This window comes from Falco peregrinus, chromosome 3, assembly GCF_023634155.1.
Source record: "Falco peregrinus isolate bFalPer1 chromosome 3, bFalPer1.pri, whole genome shotgun sequence".
Taxonomy (NCBI): domain Eukaryota; kingdom Metazoa; phylum Chordata; class Aves; order Falconiformes; family Falconidae; genus Falco; species Falco peregrinus.
Window position 1 is genome coordinate 56,123,739 of NC_073723.1, and position 26,425 is coordinate 56,150,163.

The window sequence follows — 26,425 nt, forward strand, 5'->3', positions numbered from 1 at the left end:
GGCTTTTCTGGAAGAGTGACTTGAGAAATATGGGTTTGTTTATTTTTTATCTGGAATTAGTTAAAGACGTAATTTACATCTCAGGGTCTTTGAGGAAATTTGTGGAAGAAGGGAAATCTTTCTTTTTGGATGTGCCTTTATTTATTTTCATATACGTAAAATACACATACACATTATTTTTCATCTAAATGTTAGCTTTCCAAATAGTCACTTTAGAATGCATGGTTAGGTATTTACACTTGGTTAAAAAAAAAGTTCCATAGTTAATTAGTATAAAATAAAATTACAGCATGCTTTTGCTGAGAATACTTATCTGTGGGAAGTTAAAAAAAAATCCTACGATACAAAGACTTTTTCAACATAACTTATTGAAGAGCAGGAACTGTCATGGTAGCATATAAATAGGGCAGATGGAGATAGCCCCTCGAGGCTATGGGACTTGAGTTAATAAACCTTGAAAAGTTACCATAATTTTCATTTTGTATTTTCCTCATGAACCCAAGTAATATAGCTCATTCATTTTGAATATTACCACTGGACTCCCAGGCAATAAGTTTGATTTTTCTTAAACCCTACATCTAACCAAATCCAGACCAAAGCTAAAATACTGGTCCCATTAAAGTTAATAGCAAAATTCCACTGGCTTCAGCGAGGCCAGAATTTTATTCTGAGACTGCAGATTTTAGTATATTACAGTATTTTAGTAACAAAAGTCAAATGAAACAGCCTAGTGTTCAAAAGGTTGGCCAATTCTTTTTCTGCTAGTCCTCTGTATCTGTTGGATGTGTCTGCTAATATTTCATTGATGCATATGACTTGCTGGAAGTTTCCTCAGTGTATTCTGTACATCACCAGTTCATCATGACTGCCACACACAGAATATTAGCTTTTTTGCTATTAAATACATGGGGAAAGGGAGGAACACAGTTGAGCTTATGAAAATGATTGCTTAGGATTAAATTCTTCATGGAATATGAGTAGGTGGTCTTGATAAAGCTAAGTCAGGCTCACAGATTCTTTTTACCTCACATAAGACAATCTGAGGTGATACAAACCACCTCTTCAGTGAAACACGGGTTTTAGTTAGTAAAGAATGTTGACAAATGAAAATATTTCAGAGGGAGGCAGTAATTTTGTATCAAACAGCAGCAAGAGATCTGGAAGTTTTCTGTGGAAATAAAGTGGTCCAATGTGGGGATGGTAAGCCTGGGCTAAAGTAGCAGACATTAGAGCCAAGGAACAAATGCCAAGTATTTATGTAGAAAATTCAGGGAAAATATAGCCTTTCTTCAGCCATCCCACTCTCCAAGTAGCAGACACAGTACTGTACTACTGCGTTCTGAAATCCCAGCTCATGACTGAATAAAACCGAGAAAACAGATCCTGCCATAATAAAAGCACATGTAAAATTCCTGGAAATGTTTCCTGTTACAGGCTGCCTGGTTAGTATAGGCTGCGTGCACTTTGGTACAAAGTCAGCAATTGTCTGCTCTGATGTCGTTCACATTCCTTTTTTGTCGGGAAGATGAAGATCAGACCAGAAGGTTATCAGTCTCCTTTGCAGCCATGTTAGGATCAGAAAGAATAAAAAACCTAATTGTCTTGATTGCATTTCAGATTGTTTTGATTGGGTTTATGCCCAGGAGATAAAAAGCCACAAAACAGGCTATTTTCTGCCATGGTAAAAGCCAGAGAAGAGCTGTTGCTTTGGAGTTGATACAGAGTGGTCCAAAAAATGTCCTGCAAGCCAGATCCAGTTCACAGCATGATTCTGCCTGGATTACCAATTTTTTGAAGTGACCCTGTGTTGAGACTGTAGCTCTGCAGGAACAGCTGTTACTGGCTCCTCCTGATGGTCGGGATGCTCCTAGTGCACCCTTCACGCCCCAGCTCTTTGCTCCTCAAGCTGCCACTGTGTCCATGTTTGAGGTGAGAGCTCCTATCCCATGACTGTGGAGCCTGGCCCAAGGAGGTGACCCAAAACTGGCATCTGGCCTAGAGCAATTAAATAATTGGACTAAATGGGTAGTACTTATTCCAAGATGAGTATTTGCTTTCTTCCACAAGGCAGTCTTCCATTATATCTCTTCTTTTTCTCCATCTTTCTCTGGGATGTGAGATATCAGGGGAGTTAAGAGGTTGCCATTCCATTAGCTGGCTGGAGACATTACGATATATGATATTTTTATTTGGTCTGCTGTGAACTGTGCTTGCTTGCAGGAGGTCTGCAGTATATTTGCAGGCATGTAACATGTCTCCAGTAGACATGTTTTAGAGGACTGAAACTGGTTGTAGCACAATGCCTACAAGACTGCGGAAAATGGGGGGAATCCTTTAGACAATATGCCTTGAGGCTGCTGCCTTAATGGGCATGAAATAAAGAAACAGGAAGTGTTCTGGGATGTGGAGAGACACATTTGCAGGCTAGCACAGAGTACATGTTGGGAGTATTATTGACCAACATTGTAATGTTCCTTCCCCAGCAAGAAGGGCCCTAGTTCTACATCCTCATGATGAATTTCCAGCTTATTTGAACAGTTTGCTTATTTATCTTGGACAAAGACCATACTGCAGTCATCTGGGCTAGACTACTGTAATGTGCTCCTAATTGTTTCCCTTGAAATTGATCCGGAGCCTCTTTGGGGTAGAAAGCTGATATATTAAAAAATACAGCCCCATCAATGTAGCTGTTCAAATTTTAATCCCCCAGTTCTTGGGCAGCAGCTTTGCACACTCCATGTCCCTGTTTGGCAGTTGCTCGCAGTTGGACATAGCTTTCTCTCCCTGGGCTGAGTCAGGCATGGGCCGAAGGCAAGTCTTTCTTGTCCTCGGTTGTGGAACTCCCTGCCAGAGCCCCTTGCTGGCTGCCTTTAAGGCAAGCTGCAAGCCCTGTTTATTTCAGTTGGCCTATCCATGACTGTTTTATGGGCTCCCTACCTTTGTTTTTGCATCTGCTACCCTTTTGTTTTTCTCTTCCCTCTTAACTAGTCAGGAATTGAATCTTTTGGGGCTGGCAGGTCCCTTTTGAATTCTGTGTGTATAGCATATTGTAACATGCTATTAGATTTTGCTTTCTACTTTTACTGTTTTGCATTTGGCTCTTTATGCTGTTTGGCTTGCAATTGGTACTTTAGAAAAGATCAAATAAATATATAATTGTGTCAAGTCTTATTTTGTATAAGAGGGTTAAATCCAGTATCCAAATATAAAGAGTGTGTTTATGGGGAAACTTAGTACTGAGAGAATTAGAAAGAAAGCTCCAATTAGAAAGAAAGCTGATTCCATGCCGTTTGCAATGCCATGTTTTCTTTAAGAGAAAACTTCCACTGTAATTACCAAGAAAGTGCAGCCTACTGGCCAATGCATTACCTAACAGAGCCTGCTATTCAGTCTTAGAAATAGATCATGCTTTTATATGCTACTCTGGAGACTGACGATACTGTGAAGTCCAGTATCAGCAAAACAGAAGTCTAAACACAAGCAGAGTCAGGAAATCTTGTACAATAGATGATAAATAGTGATTTGGTTCATTGGCCACTTCAGGAGGAAGCGTGTAAAGGTAATCACGGAATACAATGGTCTGTGCTTCAAATACTAGAAATAAAGTGTATTTTCCATCCCACATCAAATGATTTAACTGTTATATGCGTTCCCAAACTTGAGTAGATGATGTTGTTATTTGTGTTGTGCTGGCTGCCAGTGGATCAATAGAAGTTCAGGTCTTTGTTCTAGAAACTACATAGGAATCTGCAAAAAGATGTGCTTTACCTCACATTGAGATAACCCTGATAACATCAACCAGAGGAATGAAACAAACAGCTAGGAGGAAGAGGAAGTAGCAGCCAAGTGCTGTACAAAAAGCAAGGGTCTTAGTTCAAATATTGTCATCTGAAAATGGTTTATGGGCACTAAAGCAGAGGAATGAACCCAAGGGTAAGGTCATGCCACTTTGCTGAGCATTTGGAATACAGGAAGTTACATATCATCCATCTAAGGAAGTTCCAGTTGTAAAATACTATCAAAACACAAGATGTTTAGGACAGCTTGGGCCTGCAAAACAGTAAAATTATCAATCACTTGACTAATGCACATTAATCAGACTAGTAGCAAAATTATTAATCAGCTTGATGAACTGAGCAATCTTGCAAAGAAATAAGACTACTTTGAATTTTAAAAGTGATAAAAGATAGAGTGTAAAACAAAATGAGTGGAAAAGATGCGAAATCTCCTCAACACCAACATTATCTCTCATCTCACTGTTTCCATTTCATCCATCTCCAAAAAGGCCAAAAACTCAGATGCAGGCTTGTATTTGGAAAGCAGAGTATTTGTTCTCTGTGAGAAGAATGAATCTCTGCTTGCCACACACAAACACAGACAGAAGAATAAAGCTAAAGATAAAAGTAGGGGTGTGAGAGGGGAGAGCGAGCATTTGTTTCTTAATTGTGAGGAGGCTTGTTGTTAGACTTTTAAGAGTAAAACATGTAAATGAGTACAGTATACAACATCCATCCAGGAATTTAAATGTGATCAAAACATGTAAGATACATTGGAAGATGCTCTAGGAGCCTTTGAGGCCACAAAAAGCCTCAGGTGATACAACCTGGTGTGTATAGCACAGCCATCCCACTGAAGCAAGGGAAAATAAGGCAAAGGGTAGTAAACAAAGTTCAACGAGCATATGTCAATAATGAATGTAATAATAATTGGCGGTGGGAGCTGAGTGCTTCACTGACAAGAACAAGATGATAATAACTAACTTGTCCCAGATGAAGAACAAACTATTTTTTGTAGATACATGGATGGCTGATTGAAAATGTGTGAACATCAACAATTACATAATACAGAGAAGGGTCTTTCTGTTAGCTGTTAATGGTATTTCTGCTCCCTCAAAATGTATGTTCTCTTTACATTCCCTTCAAGAAGCACCACAACACTCTACTGTCTTCAGACACTTGTGCCTTTTGTGGCTTTCCAGGCTGGAAATGTACAGAACCTGAGGACAAGGTAGCAGGGGTTCTGCTGAGGAAGGACCACTGCTTTCTAGAGCAGGTTGATGACACAGGCTATTGAGTCCTTACAGAGAATTGTTTGTCTTCTGGTTTTAGATGGCTTTAATTCCTCCAAATTGCTCCTTGAATAATAGGAAAAAGGCAATTTGAATTTCAGTGACAGATTGGACATAACAGGTTGCAACTATTAGGTCTAATTTTACCATACTGAGAAATAAAATTGCCTAAACATAAACATCGATCACTGATGCAGTAAATTAATTTGTACAGAAAAAGTAGTTTAACTGCAGTGCACATTAAACATAGAGAATTTTCAAAATTACAGCTCTCTGAATTAATTTGTACACTTGTTTACTTGTTAAAAACAAAGCGTAACTTTTTTTTCTTTTTTTTTCCCCCTCCTCTTTTTGACTTCAAATTGTGAAAAGCAAGGACATTCATTGATTGTCCAAAAAAGACAGATAGAGGTCTGCAGCTCTGGATGTAACTAAAGTTCCTTTTTTTTTTTTTTTTTTATTTCCTTCTGAAGAGGTTAATAGAATTACTAAAGACCTCTTTGAAATATTGTTTCATTCTAGCAAGCAAATTCAGCATTTTAATAGGCTTGAATTATGTTTTGTTAAGAATTGGTGAAGTAATTAAAAAATTTTATGATTTGGTTCAGTTTACATTCAAGTGTGTCCTCAGGCTTATTTAAACTGTTGAAATCTTCCAAACTGTTTCATAAAAAATGTCATATGTATCTTCTTCCTTCTACTACCAACTCTTCTCAAAAAATCTACGTATACTACTATCCCATATTTTAATCTGCTATCTAGAGACTTAACATAGGTGCTCGCTAACTTTTCTTCATTCTGGCAATTGCAATCTTTAACGTGTTTACTGTTTTATAAAATCAAAAGGAACATGCCTTTCTTACTTTAAGCCACGACAATAATGTTACTCATCATATGCAATCACAAGTGTGTGTATATAAGCTGTATAAAGGTTGCCTAAGTCACAGTGGAACAGGATCTGCCAATGTGGCTTATTTTGATGATATCTGGTGTCTACTGTTTTCAAGGACAGTAGTTCGATTCAAACACAATTCTGATAAGTGGCAGGTTTTCATGTCTTTAATGCCCTAACAAGGGCATCACTCTCAAGAGAGGGAGGTGAAACCATTTGGATGAGAATTTCTTCCCCTCTGCTTTGTGCTGACACACCAAGATAATGGACAATTAATAGCGAACCTTCTCTGCAGGGAAAGTCTAGGGTTATCACTAATACAAAAGTGCTCATGAAGTGTTTGGACACGAAAGGGAGAGAAAAAATAAGAATAAAAAAGTAGAAAGCAGGACCAGCGCAAGGCTTAATGTTCAATTATATCTTTTTTCACCTGAAATTATGGTGAATGATTTTTCAGTAGTAGCATCTAAAACTTTTTAGACCTGGTTCACTGCTCATGACATCAGGCAAAGAAATCTTGTCATTTGTATGACTTTTTTCTTGGTAAACGTGAAAGCCAACTCGTGCATTTCCTGGAGATACCAGTTAACAGGGCTGACTGTTCATAGTTACTAATCATGTTGTGCTGTAAAGTTCACCCTGGTAGGATATGGAGGACAGGTCTAGATAAACTGCTTTTTCACCTTATTTTCTGATTCAAGAACAGGCTTGCAGGATGCTTTTCAGGCTCACTTTCAGTCTCATTGCTTCTATTTAGACCATGTGTGCGATTTCCTTTTCTGGCCCTCACTGTGTGCACTTCCCCGTGTTCTGGGGGAAGGCTGATTTACAAATTGTGAGTCTGTGCAGCCCTCTGTTTTTGCATTGCTGGACGATCCCAGCAACTCTCAGATGCTCCCAGAACAGTCCACCAGCCCTGAGGTCACCTGGCAAAGGAGTTGCTGGAGGTCAGCAGAGCACTGCTCACAGTTAGAAGTCAACAGGCAGGCTGCCTTGGGGACTGTTACAGTGGCTGTACCTGTGCACCAGATTTAGCAACTGATGATGTGATTGTGCACCTCTGTGGTCCGAGTAAACAGAGAAAAGATGTACAATGTTTCCTGAAGTTAGACAAACCAAAGATTAGTCTAAACTGAGAGTGGAACAGGTTAACTGATCTTTCTCTACCCTAAGCTTTCACTTGTCCCTAGCAGCACTGAGCTGTCAATACAGTGTACAGCTACTGATAAGTATGGGTTCTCCTCAGCCTGAAGAGATCTGTCTGATAAGATAAGATGGCCTTAAAAAAGAGAGAGAGAAAGTACGTTAACTGCTTTGACTGCAAAATACCCCCTGGTAGCCAGAGATAAGACACCTTGAGCTGCTCAGAAGACCTTAGACAGGATGTAAATGAAGCCAATAAAAAAAAAAAAAATCATTTCAAATCCAGCCGCTATTCTGCTCTACTCTTATTTCCAACTCTGACAGCAGAAGGCTTAATTTACTGTATTTCACACCGGGCTTCCATTCTACACTGAGGAAGCTACAAAGGGTTGTTTTAGATATAGGCTTTAACAAAGTGGAGATCTCTTTATTTCTGGAGAGGCCTCTATTTCAGGCAGTTAATCATGAGTTTCAGCAGGATTTGGTGAATGGAAATTATACAGAAGAGAAGGAAAATGCTGCCTTTTGCAAAGAATTTCCCCTTCTTTTTCATAATTAAATCATCCAAATAAACCTATATTAACATGAAAGGATTGAACGAAGCATGTATATTTTACATGCAACTCTTACCTTGTAAAATTCCACATGGAGGGACTGATGTTGTGCAAGATTGGAAGACAGTAGGTGTGCCCGTTCAGGTATGACAGCTTTGTAGTAGGATTTGGTCTTCTGACCATTCTGAACTGGGAAATTCATTAAGTTCCCCTTACAGGCTAGACTACCTGTAAATTAGTGGAAGCCACACACACCTACCAACCTGTGCCTATCCCATGCCGTAGACATCCACATGTGTTCCCGTTCAAGTAACCGAGGGAAAATGAGGGTCAGGGAGAAAGGGCTGTATTGTCTTGCATGGCATTCTGACTGCAGTGAAGAGGTTCCTGAGACACGCTGCCCCCAGTGTGACTGTGCTGCGTGGGTGTAAGCATTTGTTTGCCATTCTGAGCACTGACTTAGTTTAAAAACCAAGGTTACCTTTGCTCGGGGACATCACTTTTAACAGCTGTGCAGCACATCTGCACTAGCAGCCAGATCTGAAAAAAAAGGGACCCTAAAAGGGGATGTAGATGGACTATAAGAAGCTAAATAGAATTATCCAAAACCAACCTCTCACCCCAGTTTTGTAGGCACCTCTTTTTCCATGAAAGGTTTCTTAGGTACCTTGGCAGTCTGTGCAAACCTCCCTAGTGTGAGCATCTGGGTACCCATTGCCTCTGATCAGCCTGCTGCACAGACGGCATTGTACTAAGGCCAGAACACGGTGGGCACTTTCAGCAGAAAGGGCTGTGTTCCTGTCTGCCCTATGTAGGGGCCAGGTAGGTAGAGTATTAAATGGCATGAGGCCTTGGTTCCGTTCCCTCAGCATCCCGAGAGGATTCAAAGCCATGTTTCCTGCCTCCAAGCAGAGGGTCTTTGGTTGTGCAGAGGTCTCTTCTCATGGAAGCTGGGCTCACTGAAGCAAAAAGTAACCTTTTCATAGGGCTGGTAGGAGCACATTTGAGAAGGAACTCTTAACCTGCTGAGAAGGACACACATTTAGTCCAGGGGTTCTTGCAGTGTGAAACTTCTGCTTAGGTTTATTTTTGGTTTTATCCAGTGCCTCTTTAATGTATGAAGAGTCCAGTACTCAGTTCTCCCCTCTCCCAGCTGAGTGCCCAAGCTGTGAGGTTGCAGACCTTTTCCTGGTGTGTCCCCCCCCAGAGCCCCATGAATTCTGCTTTCTTTGCTTCTTTGGCTCCTGGAGACACCCGAGTCCCTTTGCAGATCTAGGTCCAGGAGTTTTCACCTGTGTAAATAAGGCTGCCACCGCATCTCTATCATTTTAAGAAATAAGCAGTTCTGTGTTTATTTACTGTATTTAATTCTAGCACACTGTAAAATAACATTGATGTGTTTTTGAAAGTGTTAACTGCCTGCATTGCTTTCACTTGATCTTTGTTTCCTTTTACTTTCCATTTCCTATAAAATATTTTTTGGTATCTTTGCCTGGGTTTCTTTCAGAGGCAATAATTTACTCCCTTCTTTCTCCCCACCCTATATTACTTTCTTTTGGTTCTCCACACATTGCCTGCCTTCTTTTCTTTGTCCTAGTTTAGCCCCCTCCAAAGTGTGTCTTGCTGTTGCTGTTCTGATCTAGAAGCAATGAAGCAATGAATTGGGGTGATTGAAATGTAGGCACAGGTGGGAGGGGCAGGCGTACATGATAAAAGAAGGGGAAAGATGGCCCACTGTGAGGTACACCTGCCGGCAATCCCTGCAGACCTTCATGATTAAACTCTAGATTAACTGAAAGAAGGGCAATACTCAAATAAGGACCCAGGGTGGTGCTTGACATCTCAGGGGTTTCTGCCTGCAAATCCTGCCCAGGGGCACCGTCTTTTGTCTGAACCTCCAGCTAGGGAGGTTTTGACATCCTGCCCTTCTCCCCACAAGGTCTTGGGGCTGTGTGGGAATGGGGACTTGGAATGCAGCTGTGAAGCTCTCAGGGTCTGAGTCTCTGGACCATTTGATTTTGGGAAGGAAAGAGAAAGAATGATGCTTCTCTGACTTCAGAGACACTCCTTATACTGTGACCTGCGAAAGAAAGAAGCAGCCAACTCATTTTAATGCCTGCATGCCACTGCAAAGTTACGTTGATGACTGAGACTGTGTTATAGGGGCTGCTGTCTCTGAGGCTTCTGTACACTTCAGCAGCTTTCAAAAGGAGCTGTGGCATGAGGAAGGGTTGGAGGGAGAGGATTTCTGGTCCTATTCATGGTGTTGCCTGGGGACAGCTCAACCCAGTGAAAGCAGAATACAGCAGAAAGTATTGGAGACCAGTGAGGAACCTGTACTGTTATCCCCATGTCGTTTGCTGTTCTTAATAAGCAGTACAAATGCTGTTATCAGCACAACAAATTATAATAATTATTTTCTAGCAAAGACCTGATTGACTGAATCACTACTTTTAGTACATGAGGTTGTTAATACACAGATTCTTAGGAGATCATTATTATGTGCAAGTTTGCTGCAGCATTTCAATGGGGTTTTTGCTTTCCCATTATTTGGATTCTAAATGTAATTATTCTCAGGGTGATTTTTTCTGACCCTAGCTTCAGATGGAACAAGCCTGGTGGTCTCTGACTCATACTGTACAAACAAACAAAAACAACTGCTAAAAGAAACAGCAACTTAACAGCAGAAGAAATACAGTGTAAATGTGTTTGTCACATTTAAGCGGTGGACAAATGAGCTAATTTGAATCGCTTAGTGCTTGTATAGTCACAACTAAACAACCCCTGTAAATTAATTGTGTGACATGTGATTCCCAATTATGTAAAACAGTATAATAAGCTTTGAGGATGGTGACTGTCATTAGTTATATGTACAGGACTGTGGAAAATTACTTATGCTTTCTCTTTGCCTAGAGAGGCACAAAATACTGGCTTCCTCAAACAAGCAGAGGGAAGCTCTGTTTTCTTCTGGTTGCAAATTGGGGTTTGTGTATGATTTGAAAGGTGGAGCAGAATGTGAACTGCTTACATTTTCTTTAATTTGGCTTTGGAAGATGGAATTCATTGGGCTCCGTCTGTTCAAATGAACTTTAAGCAACAATCAAGGAAAACATTTATGCTCCTCTCTACATATGTAATAGTAATATGTCTTCTGAAGAAGACATAATGGAACTGGAGGCTTAGGTTACCTTAGGAGAGCAATACAGGAATGTTAACTCCTTATGTAGGCATTAAAGACATTTTATAAAAGCAACCAGGTTTTCCTGTGAGGTATTAAAGTGACTTATCTGTTGTTTCTAGGAGTTGCCTTTCTTCTGGTTATGGGATTTAAAATGGGGAAACCTCTGTACTAGCTGTCTCAGTTCTGTTGGTCAGGAACCCCTGTATGTTTCTCCCCCAGTAATCTAACTGTTAATGCATTTAATTGGTGCTCCCAAAGTGGTTTTGAAATATTGATACATTTTTAAAAACATCTGTAAATTATAAATAATTTTTAAAGTTCATATTTCTCTTTTGAATGCCCATTACAGAGTATTAGTTTTCAAGCCATTTAATAAGTTATGAGACAAATGCGTGAGTTTAATGTGGGGTCACTGATGTGAAAAAGATGTGATGGTTATATTAAAGTTGCAGCTTTTCCAAAACTGTGTACATTTCTACTGAAAGTAAACGGGGAGTATTATATAATAATGTATATTTTATTTAAAGTGACTTTGAAGGCTAGCGCTATCTGCTAATCCTATTAAAAACTTCAAAACCATAGTTTGTTTCAGTGACGTATGTTGGGCCATCACTGAAGTCTCATCAATGCTTTAAATGCTATACTTGGATCTTCTAGTTATTTAGATCTATTCAGTGCACAGCACAATATGGTTTTATTTCAGCAATATCTAACCTCTTGGTTTACTATTTATTCACACCTGCATATTCCCTTAAGATTCCTTATCTCATTTTCAAGGTCGCCCTGCAGACAATTAGTGGTGGTAATAATATAAAATGTGTCCAGCACTAAAACCTGAAATGGCCATTACAAGTAAACTATATGATATATAATAACCACTCCACTCAATTACCTGCACAAAAATGCAAGGATTTAAAACTGTAGAGCTCTATCATACATCCAGTTAACTGACCTACCTACCTGCTATTTAGTCCTTCTTTTCTTACAATTCAAATTCTACCTTGTAGCGTGCCATCTGGTAAATTAGCGAATCTGTTTGTGTGTGTGTGTGTAGTTCATCCCTTTCAGTATGTGTGTATAAGCACATATACATGTATGCAGTTGTATATGAACAGGTCTTAGGCTGATGGTAGGACAACAAATAATAACTACACAACAATTAGTGCACACATATGCATTCATGATCCATATGCCTGTAGCAGCATGTAGTAGACATGTTTATGTGTGCTGCCTGGTATACTTGATTTGTCATTCTTAGTATCTATTCCCATCCTATGTAACCCATTGCTATAAATTTTGTACCTGGTAAAGAAACCTTGTTATTTACTACTTCAGATGGGGTCCTGGGGGATAGTTGTGTGACCAGTCTGCTGTTACCATTGCGGGGGCAAAGTAGTGAGAACATATCAACAGGACCCAGAGCTGGAGGGTGTCTGTCCAGCTAAACTGCTGGGCATCCTCTTTGGTCAGGTCCAGCAGATTAAGCATTTTGCCAGCGCTGTGTTTCAGGGGGAGAAAGGATTTTTCTTGCAGGGATGGCTCAAACCTGGGAAATGCGGGTTCTGTTTCCTCCTTTGCACAGATTACATTTGTAACCTGAGGCAAACAGCTCCCACTTGTCTGTGCCCCAGTTACTTGAGCAGTAAAATGGGGAAAACAGAAAACTGATGCTTACAGGATCTTGAAAATATTAATTTGTTCAAATTCACTAACTCTGTTCTATCAGAGGAACCTCAGGTATTATGGCACATAAAGGTTTGCTGACATTTGCTTTAGGAATGTGGCCATTTGTCTAGTGGCAGCAAAAACATATTTAAATCATACAGAAAAGTAAGGCATGATAAAGCAAGTGCCCAGAAGCGTATTTCTGCCAAAGTGTGCATATGTCGTAAACCTTCCTGGTGACTATAACATTTTTCTGAAGTGGTACTGTTAATTCAGTCAGCAGCACTAGGGATAAGATCACTTTTAAGACCTCACGACTACTGGGGTTGGCACACGAGTGGCTGGCTGCTAACTCCACAGAGGTGCTTTTGTGCTCTGATGCTTCCCTCTTCCTCCCTCCCCTTTCATGGGATAACTCCTTCTGGTATTACTTCACTTTTCTGTTAGTGAGCACTTTCCCCCACAAATATGACTGAACAGGTGTTACTCTGCTACTAACTGAGTTTCCAGCTGTCCTCCAACACAGACCAGGCAAAATTTGTTGTTGCATCCTATTAGACAGACTAGAGAACTATCAAGCCTGAGATGGAGGTCTTCCTTGCAGGATACGGTAGGTTTTTTGCCAGAAGATGGTCAGGAAGGCCTGGCTGGTTAACAAAGACAGTCCTTCAGCTGCTGGGTGTAGTTCCAGTTTTGCATCCCCTTTGGCAGCAGCACAGAGACTGCTGCAGTGTGGCCAGCCAGCAAAATTAGGAAATAAGGACCTCTTTTATTTACTCAGGCTGCTGAATCATGGGCATTCCTGTCTGCTTGGAGAAAAGTCAGGCAGCTCTACTTTCCACTGGAAGTCTCAGGAGTGCTTGGTACTTTCATCTCAGTGTTCACACACTTGTTTTAATGTGCTTTATGGAAATGGTGAAACTCAGCAAGTACAGTTGGTGTAGAAAAACATCTGCACTAACTATTCACACACATTTGCATCTTTAAATAGACTTTTAGGCCTTGTAGATGATTTTGAGCAAAGTTTTTTTGGTTGTGAGTGCTAGAGCTTTCTTAGAGGCAGTGAGTGTGAAGTGACTGGTTCCAAAAATTAAAAATTTACATGGACATGTTAAGTGCATCACATTGAAACTCAGAATACCTGCCATTACACAAAAAAGGCATTTACAGTAAGTGGCACTTAGTGAGTGCCGAAGGAAAAAAAAAGAAAAAGTCGATACAGAAAATATATTTCCAAACTCCATAAACACTGTTGAATACCAGGAGCCTTATTGTGCCCTCAGATAGATGTGTACCACTCCTGGGGACTTGTATGTATGCATCTGAATTTGGTCCAGAGTATCTTAAAACAGCTTGTTGTAACACTGAAAATCAGTATTTGTAATGTTGACATAGCTCGGGGGGTAGGTGTCCGCAGATTTATATACACATGGCTGTATGCAGAGTAGCAGCAAACTGTATTTTCTATGAAAGTGGTCAGCAAAAAGGAGTTTGAAGTCCTTTCCCCTGACAGCAAGTCAAACTTCACACCCAACACAGAGCTGGCTCTGTGCTAAGTGCCCCTGGGAAAGTGGGAGTGGAGTCCACATCCCAAGCCTACTGGTTAGCTGCATGGACCTTCCATTTAGCTTCTCCATCATGGCTTCGAGTGCTCAGGTCCGCTTGCCCAATGCCTGCACACATGGAGTAGCCTCAGCGTGGGATAGCAAGCCACAGATCCCTGCCATTTTGAAGGGGATGCTTTTAATGGTTGCATGTTAATTTTCTGGGGCAACACCTTTGTAGGGATGGATGGGGAAACAGTAGGACAGGCGGGGCCATCACTCATGTCCTGCTCTAGCTGTAATCCCGAGTCCAGGTTTCCCTCTTGATTGCTGTCCCCAGATCCATTCCTAGGCAGCCCCTAAGCTCGCCAGGCACGTTAGTCCGTCACACACAGTGTTGCCTGTGTTCAGGTTGGAATCTGCACAGCAAAAGTCACTGCAGAGAAACATTTCCCTTGTCACAGAAGGAAGGTTTCAAAAGTCCTTCTGCGGGTGACTGATGGCCGACAGGCCCGGCTTTGGGAACCCTTTGTGTGAGCGCAGCCCAGGGGCCCACCTTCCGGAGCACGGTGGCCAGTGACGGTGCCCTGTCCATGCCGGCTATCCTCGGCCCCGCCATGCCGTGGGGGGAAGCCAGGGAAGCGTGTTTGCCACATTGTTAAGCTCGTACTCAGGAAAATCCTGTTGTTCTCTGCTATGCGCTGCGCGGAATTCCCCCTGCCTTGCTGGTTCTTCTGCAGCTCTGAGAGACTGAGAGGTTTTCGCATTTTAAGTTAAAAGGATGCGAGTCAGACTTGTAAGTGGTTTGCTCTTCTTTTTGCACAAAGAGAATTACTCTGCAGAATTATTGCGGGCTTGGATTAAAAAAAACGCAGCAGCAAAGTGACACACAGAAACATTTATATTTGCCAGTTGGAAAGTAAGAACTGGTCTGTGCTGTAGTTACGCTATTCCCTCTCCACTTTCCTTACCTTGTATAAAAACTGAGGGGAGACCCCCAAGCAAACAAGGAGAATTGGATGGGGGAAAGGAGCTGCCGTTCCTTATGCCATGGTCACACTCAGCACTTGATCCCGATCCTGCTGCCAGCCTGGCAACCTGCTGAGATCCGCAAGCCAGGGGGAATAGTTGTAAAATAGTTAAAAACAGGCAGGCAGTGGCCACAAAAAGGAAGTGATTTACTACTGTGTCAGTGATGGTACACTATTTATGACACTTACTATATATTCCTCTAAACATTTATAAAATAATATATCATTTCTGCATAGGGATATACATTTTAATACTAAATTTGGTTACAAAATATGTTGCCTAGGCAGTCACAGACCATTTTTCTTCACTCAGTTGCTTGACATAAATTCTTGTTTATCTCCTGGCAGTGGTTGTATGTCAGAAATATATTTGATTTTTAAAGGATAAAAGGTTTTTCTACTTAAAAAGAACAGGCTGAAAATATTAATTTAAAATAAAATTTCAAAATACAGGAAAAAATAACATTTTTTTCTGTAAATAGTTGTTCCACTGTTTTGATCATTTCCAGTTTTAGAGTCAAACCCAGCAATCTGAAAGGGCAGTACGCAGATTTACATTAAAAGCATCCTGTGAATACTGCAGTCATTAATGTACCAACTTAAAAACTCACCTGGCTGGTATTATTTAGTATGTATGACAATAAGTAACTTTGCATCAGTACATTAGGAAGCATTTTAGCAGATGATAGCACTTTTGCTGGAAGGGTGGATTTTTATTTTTCAATTTTTATCTTAAAAAAACAACCACCTTTGTTTTCAGTTCAAAGACGTGGCATTTCGGCTAGGGTTTGGTTTTGTTATTTGAATATATACCACTAGTGCAGATTTGTGCATAGGTAAATGCGTGTGTGTGTGCACGCAAAAGGTGGATATAATTTGTGAAACCCTCCTCTTCAAGATGTAAACAAGAGGATAAAAACCCATGCAGTTTCCAACTTATCCTGAAAAGCATTGTGTCAATGGGCAGGCATCCAGCAATGGTGTTTGGTTGTTTTCTCAGAGTTAGATGGCTGCCATCTGGCCTTGATAGTGAGATGGCGTTGTCATCAGTTTCTAGATGCAGGAAAGGAATGAATCCTCATCTGTTTCCTGTGGATAAGCAAGAGGTTGATAATCTAGTAAAATCTTGTTACCTTAAAGAAAGCAGGGTTGGGATTTGTTTACGTAACATAGGCCAGCTCTAACTTTTATGTTGGTGTAGTATATTTCTTGAGAAAAGGCTGAAGATGTTTAGAAACTTACCACTTTGCAAGTATAACTTAAAAAAGATATTTTTCAGGAGGTTTATCCTGGTTTTTTTCTGTACTGTTACTGTAGTCAATTTTACTTTTAAAAGGAAAAAATCTCCAAGCATCGCCCCTGGAAAGGTGTAGAAATATTATTTCATGTAGAGTGGTCTTTCAAGCATTCTGTTAATATTTTCAAAGAAGTTTTAGATTAAGGAAAGTATGATCATTGTAGTGTTGTAATCTACATATAAAACAAAAGATGGAAAAAAACTGTACAGCACGTCTGTTGAAGAAAATAGTCACAACTTGCCTTGTCTAGAGATGAGGTAATACCATGGATAACTAGCTCAGTTCAGTATCTGGCTAGCACTTCTATTTTGTCTTTTCCTTGTAACTCATAAATCTTTCAGCTCTTACTATAATCGTTTATCATTTTTCCTGTTTCCAGTTTTTTACAAGTTGCTTTGTCTGTGATCACCTCATAGTACAGGTTCTGCTGGACTGAGGAAGTTCAGCTGGCTGAGGCCTGTGTGAAAAGGAAGAAATGGTGGGCAACCTCTTGAACTTAAAAAGGAAAATAAAATGCTGTTCATAACTGACCCTTTTGAAACTTTCTCATTTTCCTTGATCCTGGCTGTTGATTTGTTAGTTTGTTTTGAACATTTAATGATCCAGCTGCTAGCTTTCAGTAACTGGATTATAAAGTTATTGGAAAAATCTGGTTGTACTTTGTTAGAGAAAACACCACTGCTTATACTGTTGTCCTGTTCCTCCCCTGTAGTTTTTCCTATTATGGTTTAGAACAACGCCCAAGTCTATCTCAGTAATAGCCTTTAAATGATTTCTGTGTTCAGAATCAACTTCAAGTGAAAAAATAAAAAAACTTTGGCAATGCAGGGGGAATCTTTTCATTAAATATTAGGCATGTGGGTTGACTGTATTAATTTTAAATAATTCCTGTAATATTTTCTCCTTTCCTTTCACTCTTCACATTCTCACATAATATGCAAATCATTTTAAAATGGATACAAAAGAAACATTAAATATATAAAAATCTGCATTTTAATAAAGTTGTCAATGTGTAATACATATCTTGCAACTGAGAAAGAATGATAAAAAAGCAATAAAATGTTAATATAGGCACAGAACTATTTAATAACTTCTAATGTTTTACAGTCTGATAAAAATAAATGTGGTCTTGAAGCTGTTGGATACAGGTGTAAGAAATATCCTAGTCTGAGTTTAATATGTTTTAGCTATTTAGGAGTAGCAGATCTGCATTGTTGATGTGCATTTGCTGTCTCCTTTGAACCGCAGGGATTAAGCTTGTGAGCGTGTTTCTTTCTCATTTCAGATGGAGTGGATGTTGAGGATGACCCCACTTGCTCATGGCCAGCATCATCGCCTTCTAGCAAGGACCAGACTTCCCCGAGCCATGGAGAAGGTTGTGATTTTGGTGAAGAGGAAGGAGGCCCAGGGTTGCCCTATCCATGCCAGTTTTGTGACAAATCGTTCAGCCGCCTCAGCTACTTAAAGCACCACGAGCAAAGCCACAGTGACAAGCTCCCTTTCAAATGCACGTACTGCAGTCGTCTCTTCAAACACAAACGGAGCAGGGACCGCCACATAAAGCTTCATACGGGAGACAAGAAGTATCACTGCAGTGAGTGTGATGCAGCGTTCTCAAGGAGTGATCATCTTAAAATTCACTTAAAGACTCATACGTCCAACAAGCCATATAAGTGTGCCATTTGTAGGCGTGGATTCCTGTCATCTAGTTCACTGCATGGTCACATGCAGGTTCATGAGAGGAACAAAGATGGCTCTCAGTCCGCCTCCCGGATGGAGGACTGGAAAATGAAGGACACTCAGAAATGTAGTCAGTGCGAAGAAGGCTTTGATTTTCCTGAAGATCTTCAGAAGCACATTGCAGAATGTCACCCCGAGTGTTCCCCTAATGAAGACCGATCTGCTCTTCAGTGTGTTTACTGTCATGAACTCTTTGTAGAGGAAACATCTCTGGTAAATCACATGGAGCAGGCTCATAATGGTGAGAAGAAGAATTCATGCAGCATTTGCTCTGAGAACTTTCATACTGTGGAGGAGCTGTACAGCCACATGGACAGTCATCAGCAGCCAGAGTCGTGCAATCACAGCAACAGCCCGTCTTTGGTAACTGTGGGCTACACCTCAGTCTCTAGCACCACTCCAGATTCTAATCTCTCGGTGGATAGTTCAACAATGGTGGAAACAGCTCCTCCTATACCAAAAGGTCGTGGAAGGAAGCGGGCAGCTCAGCAAGTGCCAGATATCACCGGTCCTTCAAGTAAACAGGCAAAAGTTACCTACAGCTGCATTTATTGCAACAAACAGTTGTTTTCCAGCCTTGCAGTTTTGCAGATACACCTGAAAACTATGCATTTAGATAAACCTGAACAAGCCCATATCTGTCAGTATTGTTTGGAGGTATTGCCATCTCTCTACAATCTGAATGAACATCTTAAGCAAGTCCATGAAGCTCCAGACCCAGCACTGATTGTTTCTACCATGCCTGCCATGGTATACCAGTGCAACTTCTGCTCTGAAGTGTTCAATGACCTCAACACCCTTCAGGAACACATCCGATGTTCTCATGGATTTGCCAACCCTGCTGCTAAGGACAGTAATGCATTCTTTTGTCCCCATTGCTACATGGGATTTCTTACAGATTCTTCTCTGGAAGAGCATATTAGACAAGTCCATTGTGATCTTAGCAGTTCCCGTTTTGGTTCCCCTGTGCTTGGAACCCCAAAAGATCCAGTGGTGGAAGTGTATTCTTGTTCTTACTGTACAAATTCTCCAATATTTAATAGTGTTCTTAAACTGAACAAGCATATCAAGGAGAACCATAAGAACATTCCTTTGGCACTGAATTACATCCACAATGGAAAAAAATCCAGAGCCATGAGTCCATTATCTCCTGTAACCATTGAGCAGACCTCTTTAAAGATGATGCAGGCAGTTGGAGGTGCTCCTCCTCGTCCTGCAGGTGAATATATTTGTAATCAGTGTGGTGCTAAGTATACTTCCTTGGATGGTTTTCAGACTCATTTGAAAACACATCTTGACACTGTCCTACCAAAACTGACCTGCCCTCAGTGCAACAAGGAATTTCCAAATCAGGAGTCTCTGCTGAAGCATGTTACCATTCATTTCATGATCACCTCAACCTACTACATCTGTGAAAGCTGTGACAAGCAGTTCACTTCTGTGGATGACTTGCAGAAACACCTACTGGACATGCATACATTTGTGTTCTTCCGCTGCACTTTGTGCCAAGAGGTTTTTGACTCCAAAGTCTCCATTCAGCTACACTTGGCTGTGAAGCACAGTAATGAAAAGAAGGTATACAGATGTACATCTTGCAACTGGGATTTCCGCAATGAGACTGACCTACAGCTTCATGTTAAACACAACCACCTGGAGAACCAAGGCAAAGTACACAAGTGCATCTTCTGTGGTGAGTCCTTTGGTACAGAGGTGGAGCTGCAGTGTCACATTACTACACACAGCAAGAAGTACAACTGCAAGTTCTGCAGCAAAGCTTTCCATGCTATCATCTTGCTGGAAAAGCACTTAAGGGAAAAACATTGTGTTTTTGAAACGAAAACTCCGAACTGTGGAACAAATGGGGCATCTGAGCAGGTTCAGAAAGAGGAAGTGGAACTCCAGACCTTGTTGACAAATAGCCAGGAGTCCCATAACAGCCACGATGGCAGCGAAGAAGATGTGGACACATCTGAGCCTATGTATGGCTGTGACATTTGTGGAGCAGCTTATACCATGGAGACTCTCCTGCAAAATCACCAGCTTCGAGACCACAACATTCGACCTGGAGAAAGTGCCATAGTGAAGAAAAAGGCTGAACTCATAAAAGGAAATTACAAGTGTAATGTATGTTCTCGAACATTCTTCTCTGAAAATGGGCTCCGAGAGCACATGCAGACACACTTGGGACCAGTGAAACATTATATGTGCCCAATCTGTGGCGAGCGGTTTCCATCTCTTCTGACTCTTACTGAACATAAGGTCACACATAGTAAGAGCCTGGACACTGGAAACTGCAGGATTTGCAAGATGCCCCTCCAGAGTGAGGAGGAATTTTTAGAGCATTGCCAAATGCACCCTGACTTGAGGAACTCCTTGACAGGGTTCCGCTGTGTGGTGTGCATGCAGACAGTGACCTCTACGCTGGAACTGAAAATCCACGGCACGTTCCACATGCAGAAAACTGGAAATGGTTCTGCTGTGCAGTCCACAGGGCGTGCACAGCATCTCCAGAAACTGTACAAGTGTGCTTCTTGCCTGAAGGAATTCCGCTCAAAACAGGATTTAGTGAAACTTGACATCAATGGTCTGCCATATGGTCTGTGTGCTAGCTGTGTTAATCTCAGTAAAAGTGGTAGTCCAAGTGTCAACATCCCTTCAAGCAGTAACAGACAAGGCATGGGCCAAAATGAGAACTTGAGTTCCATTGAGAACAAAAGCAAGGCAGGGGGACTGAAGACTCGGTGTTCTAGTTGCAATGTTAAATTTGAATCAGAAAGTGAACTCCAAAACCATATTCAGTCAATCCACAGAGAGCTTGTTCCAGACAGCAACAGTACACAACTGAAAACACCACAAGTATCTCCAATGCCCAGAATCAGCCCCTCCCAAACTGAAGAGGTAACCCTTTTTTCTTTGCTCTTGACACCTTCCATCCTTTTGGGAAAAATCCCCCTTTTTTCAAGCTGTCTTGTCACTTGTCATGAAATGCTTAGGCTGAACCATGTTACATTTCCATCCATAGCCATTAGCTAGTAATTACTTGCCTCTTGATATGCCTTACGTCTTGGATTGAATTGTGCGGAATAGGACTAATTCCAGTCTCCCTAGGATATTGTCTTCTGTATCACTGAGGAGACCTATCTTCATGCCAGCACAACTGAGATCTGGAATCTTATCCTAGCTCCCTTATGTGTTGGAATCCCCAGCTAGGAGTTGTGCTTACGGCAGAGCGCATTAATGACAGAAGAGTAGAATATAGTGAGCCAAAATGCTGGCATAAGGGGTGGATTTTGAAAAAATATTTGTGAGCAACAAGTTGAGGGTGTTTTTTGTAAATTGTGTTGTAGACATTAATTTTCCCCTCTTATAGCACATTTTGATTAAGTAGAAGTACAACACTAGCCTAAGGTAAATTGGGAAATCAGTCCTTTGGATGCAATTCCTTGTTGTGTTTTTCTTTCCGTTCATGGTGAACAACATTTTGATGTCACTGAAACACCTAGTGCCTGGTGATTGAAATCCCATTCATGCAGGATAACTTAGAAAGTAAATATCAAACTCTTGAAAGATCTTATCTACTTCCTTCATCACCAGTGACCAAGTAATAATATGGGAAGTTACGGGGGTCATGTACTGAGGGAAGGGAATCTTTTTTATCTTCAGAAACATCAACAGAATGACTCAGGGTTAATATTTTAGGTATGCTATCTTGCATAATGACCCCTTATAGTTCAGGAAACCTAAAAACACAGCACAAACAGATCTTAAGAAATAATAACTTTGGTTTCAAGAAAGCTTTTGGCTTGTAATGGTACAAGCATAATGCAACCCATTGCTGTGAATGTGCATGGATACCCTGTGGCTAGGGAGCTGCTGCTCTTCCATCACCTTCCTCACTCCCTGTTTGTGAGCCCATCTGTTGGGTAAGAAATCTCTCAGCATGTCATCCAACAGTGTTGTGCAAACTGGAAGGCAGGAGGGAGGCAGAGTGAGGAAGGGAGCTACATAAGGATATGTGGGCCCAGAGGTAAGTATTTCTGGAGGTACCAAGAACAAAGCTCAAGATAGGCTGGGAGAGGTCACTGAAGTAGCACAGGGCCTGGAGTGCCACAAAGAGGGAAGTGGAGCTGGGAGACGAGGGTGAGGTAACAGGCAGGATGCATCTGCCAGGGAAGAGCCCAATGCTTTCCTGACTTCTGCATCTCCAGTTTGCACATTGCGGGGGGGGGGGGGGGGGGGTGTACACCTGGGTAATGGAATGTGGTGTGCAGTGTATGGAAGGAGCAGTTTGTTAGACTGAGAACCGCAGGTCTAAGGAAAACCTTTTCAAAGAAGAGGGGAAAGGAATGGCTCCCTTTAGGTGTGGTTCACACCATTGATGGTCCTGTAGTATTGCTGCTAAATCAGAACCACAGGATTACCAGCTATATGCTTTTGATAGATTCAGAGTCATCTTGGTTTCTGTTTCTGGTCATCTTTCCCCAAGTGACTACATGAAATCTCTCTTCCCAGTCATGTTGGCAGCACAACCAGAATCATGTGTATTAAGACAGTTACCATGATAAGATGTTACCAACTTGTCTTTCTCGAGCTTGTAAACTAGACAAAAAGAGAATTGGGGGTCCTTTGCGGTGATACAAGGTCAGTTACCTCCAGTGTCATCAGTGAATCTTCTTGTACTTGGATCAGGTATAATCCGAGTTCTTATGTCATCTTCTGATTGGCATCACGTTCCTCTTCCTATTCCTTTTGATTTTTCTCTTAGAAATGTATCTAAGATGAAAAAGCCTTTTAAACTACAGCAAGATTTATGAATAGCATTTGCCTGCTTCGAAATCATTTGCTCCCCAACCCCATTCCGAGCATGTAAACTGATTTTTCAGTGTCTGTGTTTCTAGTCTCTACATAAGTAACATAGACTTTCAGATTATTTTCTCATGCGAAGCACAAAGCTATCAAGTTCCTGACAGAGCATTATTACTTCTGGAAACCATAGATGCATGTTTGTAAACTCCTTAGAGATAATTAATTTTTCTAACAGATATTACTGGTTTAAAATTCTAGTGATGCAAGCATTACAGCAATGAGAATCAAAATTGGAAGTAGCAATACACAAATGTTTAACAGTATAGTTTGGAAGTTTGGGCTGAGGGAAGTGAAAACATAAGCATATAATACAAACAGTAAAAACAAATTGGGTTGCTAAAATTTGTTATTAGTGAGTGGTTTTGCTACTCCACTGGAAGGATGTTTTTTGAATTGAATGGGATGTTGAAGATGGCTACTTAAATATGCTGTTTTGGGGTAATTTTCATTAAAAATAATAATATTAAGGAGTGAAGGTTTCATTTGCATTGTTGAGAGTCACATGGTTTGAGATTACAACCTTTATACAAGGAACATTTGATTCCCAAGGCAAGAAAAATATGGAGAGTAGTTGTCAAACCATTAATAGTGCTGAATACCCTTTGTTACTGAGTAATAGATTACTATGGTAAGAGTACTAGAAAAAAACATTTTAAGATAAAGGATAACACTGAAAACTGTCAATTCTGGATTCTTTGCCAAGTATTCTTATGGTTGAACTAGAAAACTTCTCTTTTTAGCCTGTACTCAGTAACATGATAGGGTGCAATTACCTTAACATGGTATAATGTCATCAGCTGAGCTATCACCTGCTGAACTCACCCTGCTTGCTAAGTGAAAGGCATTGACCTGAATCATCTTCACTGAAAGTTATCTTTCAGTTGGGATGGGAAATGATGGGCACTTCTAATCATCAGTTACAGGAACTCAAGGAACAGGTCAGAACCTAAGCCCATCATACTGCTGAATCTAGTACCCGTAAACTATCAAACAGACTTAAACAAGCAGATTGTGGATAGCTAGCTATTGAAAGAGCTCTAAAATTGGTAAATCTCTGAGTTATTCTTTGAGCCTAATGAGATGCTGAATTCAGGTTGTAGATTTCTTATAAAGATCCTGAATCATTGCAAACACACTGTTAAGCTAGGATAATAATCTTCTTGGTGATAGTTAATATTTAAAAGTGGAGAACAAGATCTGATATGGTAATGTATTGGGAACTAGACATCCATCCTTTTTCTGTCACTCATTTGCATTGTTGACTCGGACAAATCTACTTGAACACCTCTGTTTCATTTTCCTTATTCAGAAAATAAGATTGATAGTTGCTGAGAAGTGTATTGCCATGCTTAATTGCAGTGCATTTTTTGTAAAGCACTTGGAAGATGAAAAGCAGTGTTCAAGAAAAAGCATGTGGCCTTGCTTTTCTTGTTCCTCTTTAATCTGCTGTCATGCACCTAACGAGAGAACTCAGCAGAAGATGTGCCCTCACTTCTTAAGCTTCAGGACTTCTGTACATGCAGAATCATACCAGTGTAACTGTACAATAATAGTTATATTGTTAACTGCTTAGCCGGCAGGCGAGGAGAAAATGGACTCCAGCTTATACCAACAGTTTACTGGTAAAAATTATCTTACACTAGTGTATCCATACGGTCCAAAGGGACACAGTTTAGTGGTACTTGGGAGTGTTAGGTTTATGGTTGGACTCAATGTTCTTAAAGGTCTTTTTTAACCTAAATGATTCTGTTCTATTCTATTCTATGTGCAACTGCACTCATTTTGGGGTCCTGTTGGTAACTTCTAGAGTAGGTGCTCAGCAAACTTAATTGCCTCTGTAAGTAGCTTAAGTTATGTATCACTTTGTTCTATGAATGCGAAGCTCATGTGAATACTGTATTACCTGTGGCAATGCAGACAGTCCTTCATTAATAATACAAGAATACTGGGTTTTCTGGTCCTGAGAAGAGAAGCAGCAGTGCAAGTACACTGCCAAATTACTGCAGGAATAAAGATGCTTATTTAGGTGTTACAAAGGACTTGCAGAAACATACTGTAGCAGAGAGTATCAAAAGTTCTGGACAAAGGAAAGAACTAGCAACCGTCACACCAGCTGAAGAACAGAATAAGTGTGAGCCTGGGGCTGCTCTTCTGTCCTATTGTGGTTGTGCAGAGCTGTATGCCAGGATGGGCATGTCACAGCAGGGTATGCTGGGCGCATCACTGCACCGTTCTGGAAGGAGCTGTGAAAGTGCAGGCTGCCAATGAGCTTGTGGAGACGGGGTCACAAAATTCAGATGCTGCAGAGCTGGTGGCTCCTTGAAGCTCAACTTACACGACCTCAGATGAATCCAGAAATGGTATCATCCTGGGAGAAAGAATGGAGCTCAGGTAGGTGTACTGTTTTATCATTACATTTTTTCTCTTTATTCATGGGCCCTGAGTCTACCTTTATTCTCTTACTATTCCTCCCCCCTTCTCAAAACACTGCCAGACTCACAAAGACAGAAAACAGGAACTGCCTTTTGAAGTAGCTGGTTTGTTTCAACAGCATGCACTGGCAGTCAGAGGCGGAAAGAAGAGAGAAAAGACTATGAGCAACCCAGAAATGTTCCCAGATGCATGCTTTTGGCAGGGCAGGCAATAGCATTTTAGCAATATAAATCACTGTGCTTTTAACTGAAAAGATGCACCGAAATCAATACTTACACATTTAATTGAAATACATAAAGAAATTAAAATAATCCTCCTCATCAGCAATCCAAGCTGATCATTCTGACTACAGGATTTTTATGAATAAGCACATAAACTTGTAATGTAAACACAAGAAGTAGTGCCTTGGGTTTCCTGTCAGTGAATCCAGGGCCAGAACAAGTGATTTTCATGCTGGATTTTGGATCCGGAGACAGAAAAAGGTAAAGAAGGTTTGTTGCTGGCACAGAGATTTGGCTTTGAAATAGTTTGTGGAACTAATCTGTGGAAAACATATTTTCTGCTTCTGGAGTTTCAAAATAAGCTCACTAAAAATACCGAGTTTGTCTTCTTGCATCATTTTGACATTGCTTTCAGGAAAGTATTATTTAAGATGTGACCATATGTATTTTTAGGAAGGGCTACTCTGTTTTTCTTGCCACAGTAGGCCACCTTCACATTACACTATGCTCCAATTTCTGATAGTACCACGGCCGTGAAGTGGCTGACAAGATACAGGCTTAAGCATTTTTCTTCTGTTTGTCTTTACACTTTCACTAGTGATCTATCAGAGTTCTCTCTGAATTTAACAAGGTGTTATTTATTATCCTGTTGCTGGAAATCCTACCAAAGTTAAGCAGCAAACTTCCCACCTTCTCATACAGACCGTGTCAAGGTGTGAAAGGAAGCCTGTGTTGGCTGGGAATCCTGAACAGAAGCAAGAGGGATAGTTGTAGTGAGTTTTCTTAGTT

General features: G+C 40.8%; 1 protein-coding gene across 9 annotated transcripts in view; it reads left to right on the top strand.

Moving 5' to 3' along the window:
* Positions 1-26,425, top strand: part of ZNF521 (zinc finger protein 521) — a 232,381-nt gene that overhangs the window by 75,918 nt on the left and 130,038 nt on the right. For 8 of the 9 annotated variants that reach the window (XM_027795132.2, XM_027795133.2, XM_027795134.2 and 5 more), the window contains one exon: positions 17,662-21,014. In XM_027795132.2, coding sequence (XP_027650933.1) covers positions 17,662-21,014 — 3,353 coding nt within the window. Of the gene's footprint in view, positions 1-17,661; positions 25,374-26,425 lie in introns of all 9 variants that reach the window. The other variant, XR_008746244.1, reaches the window with a different exon arrangement.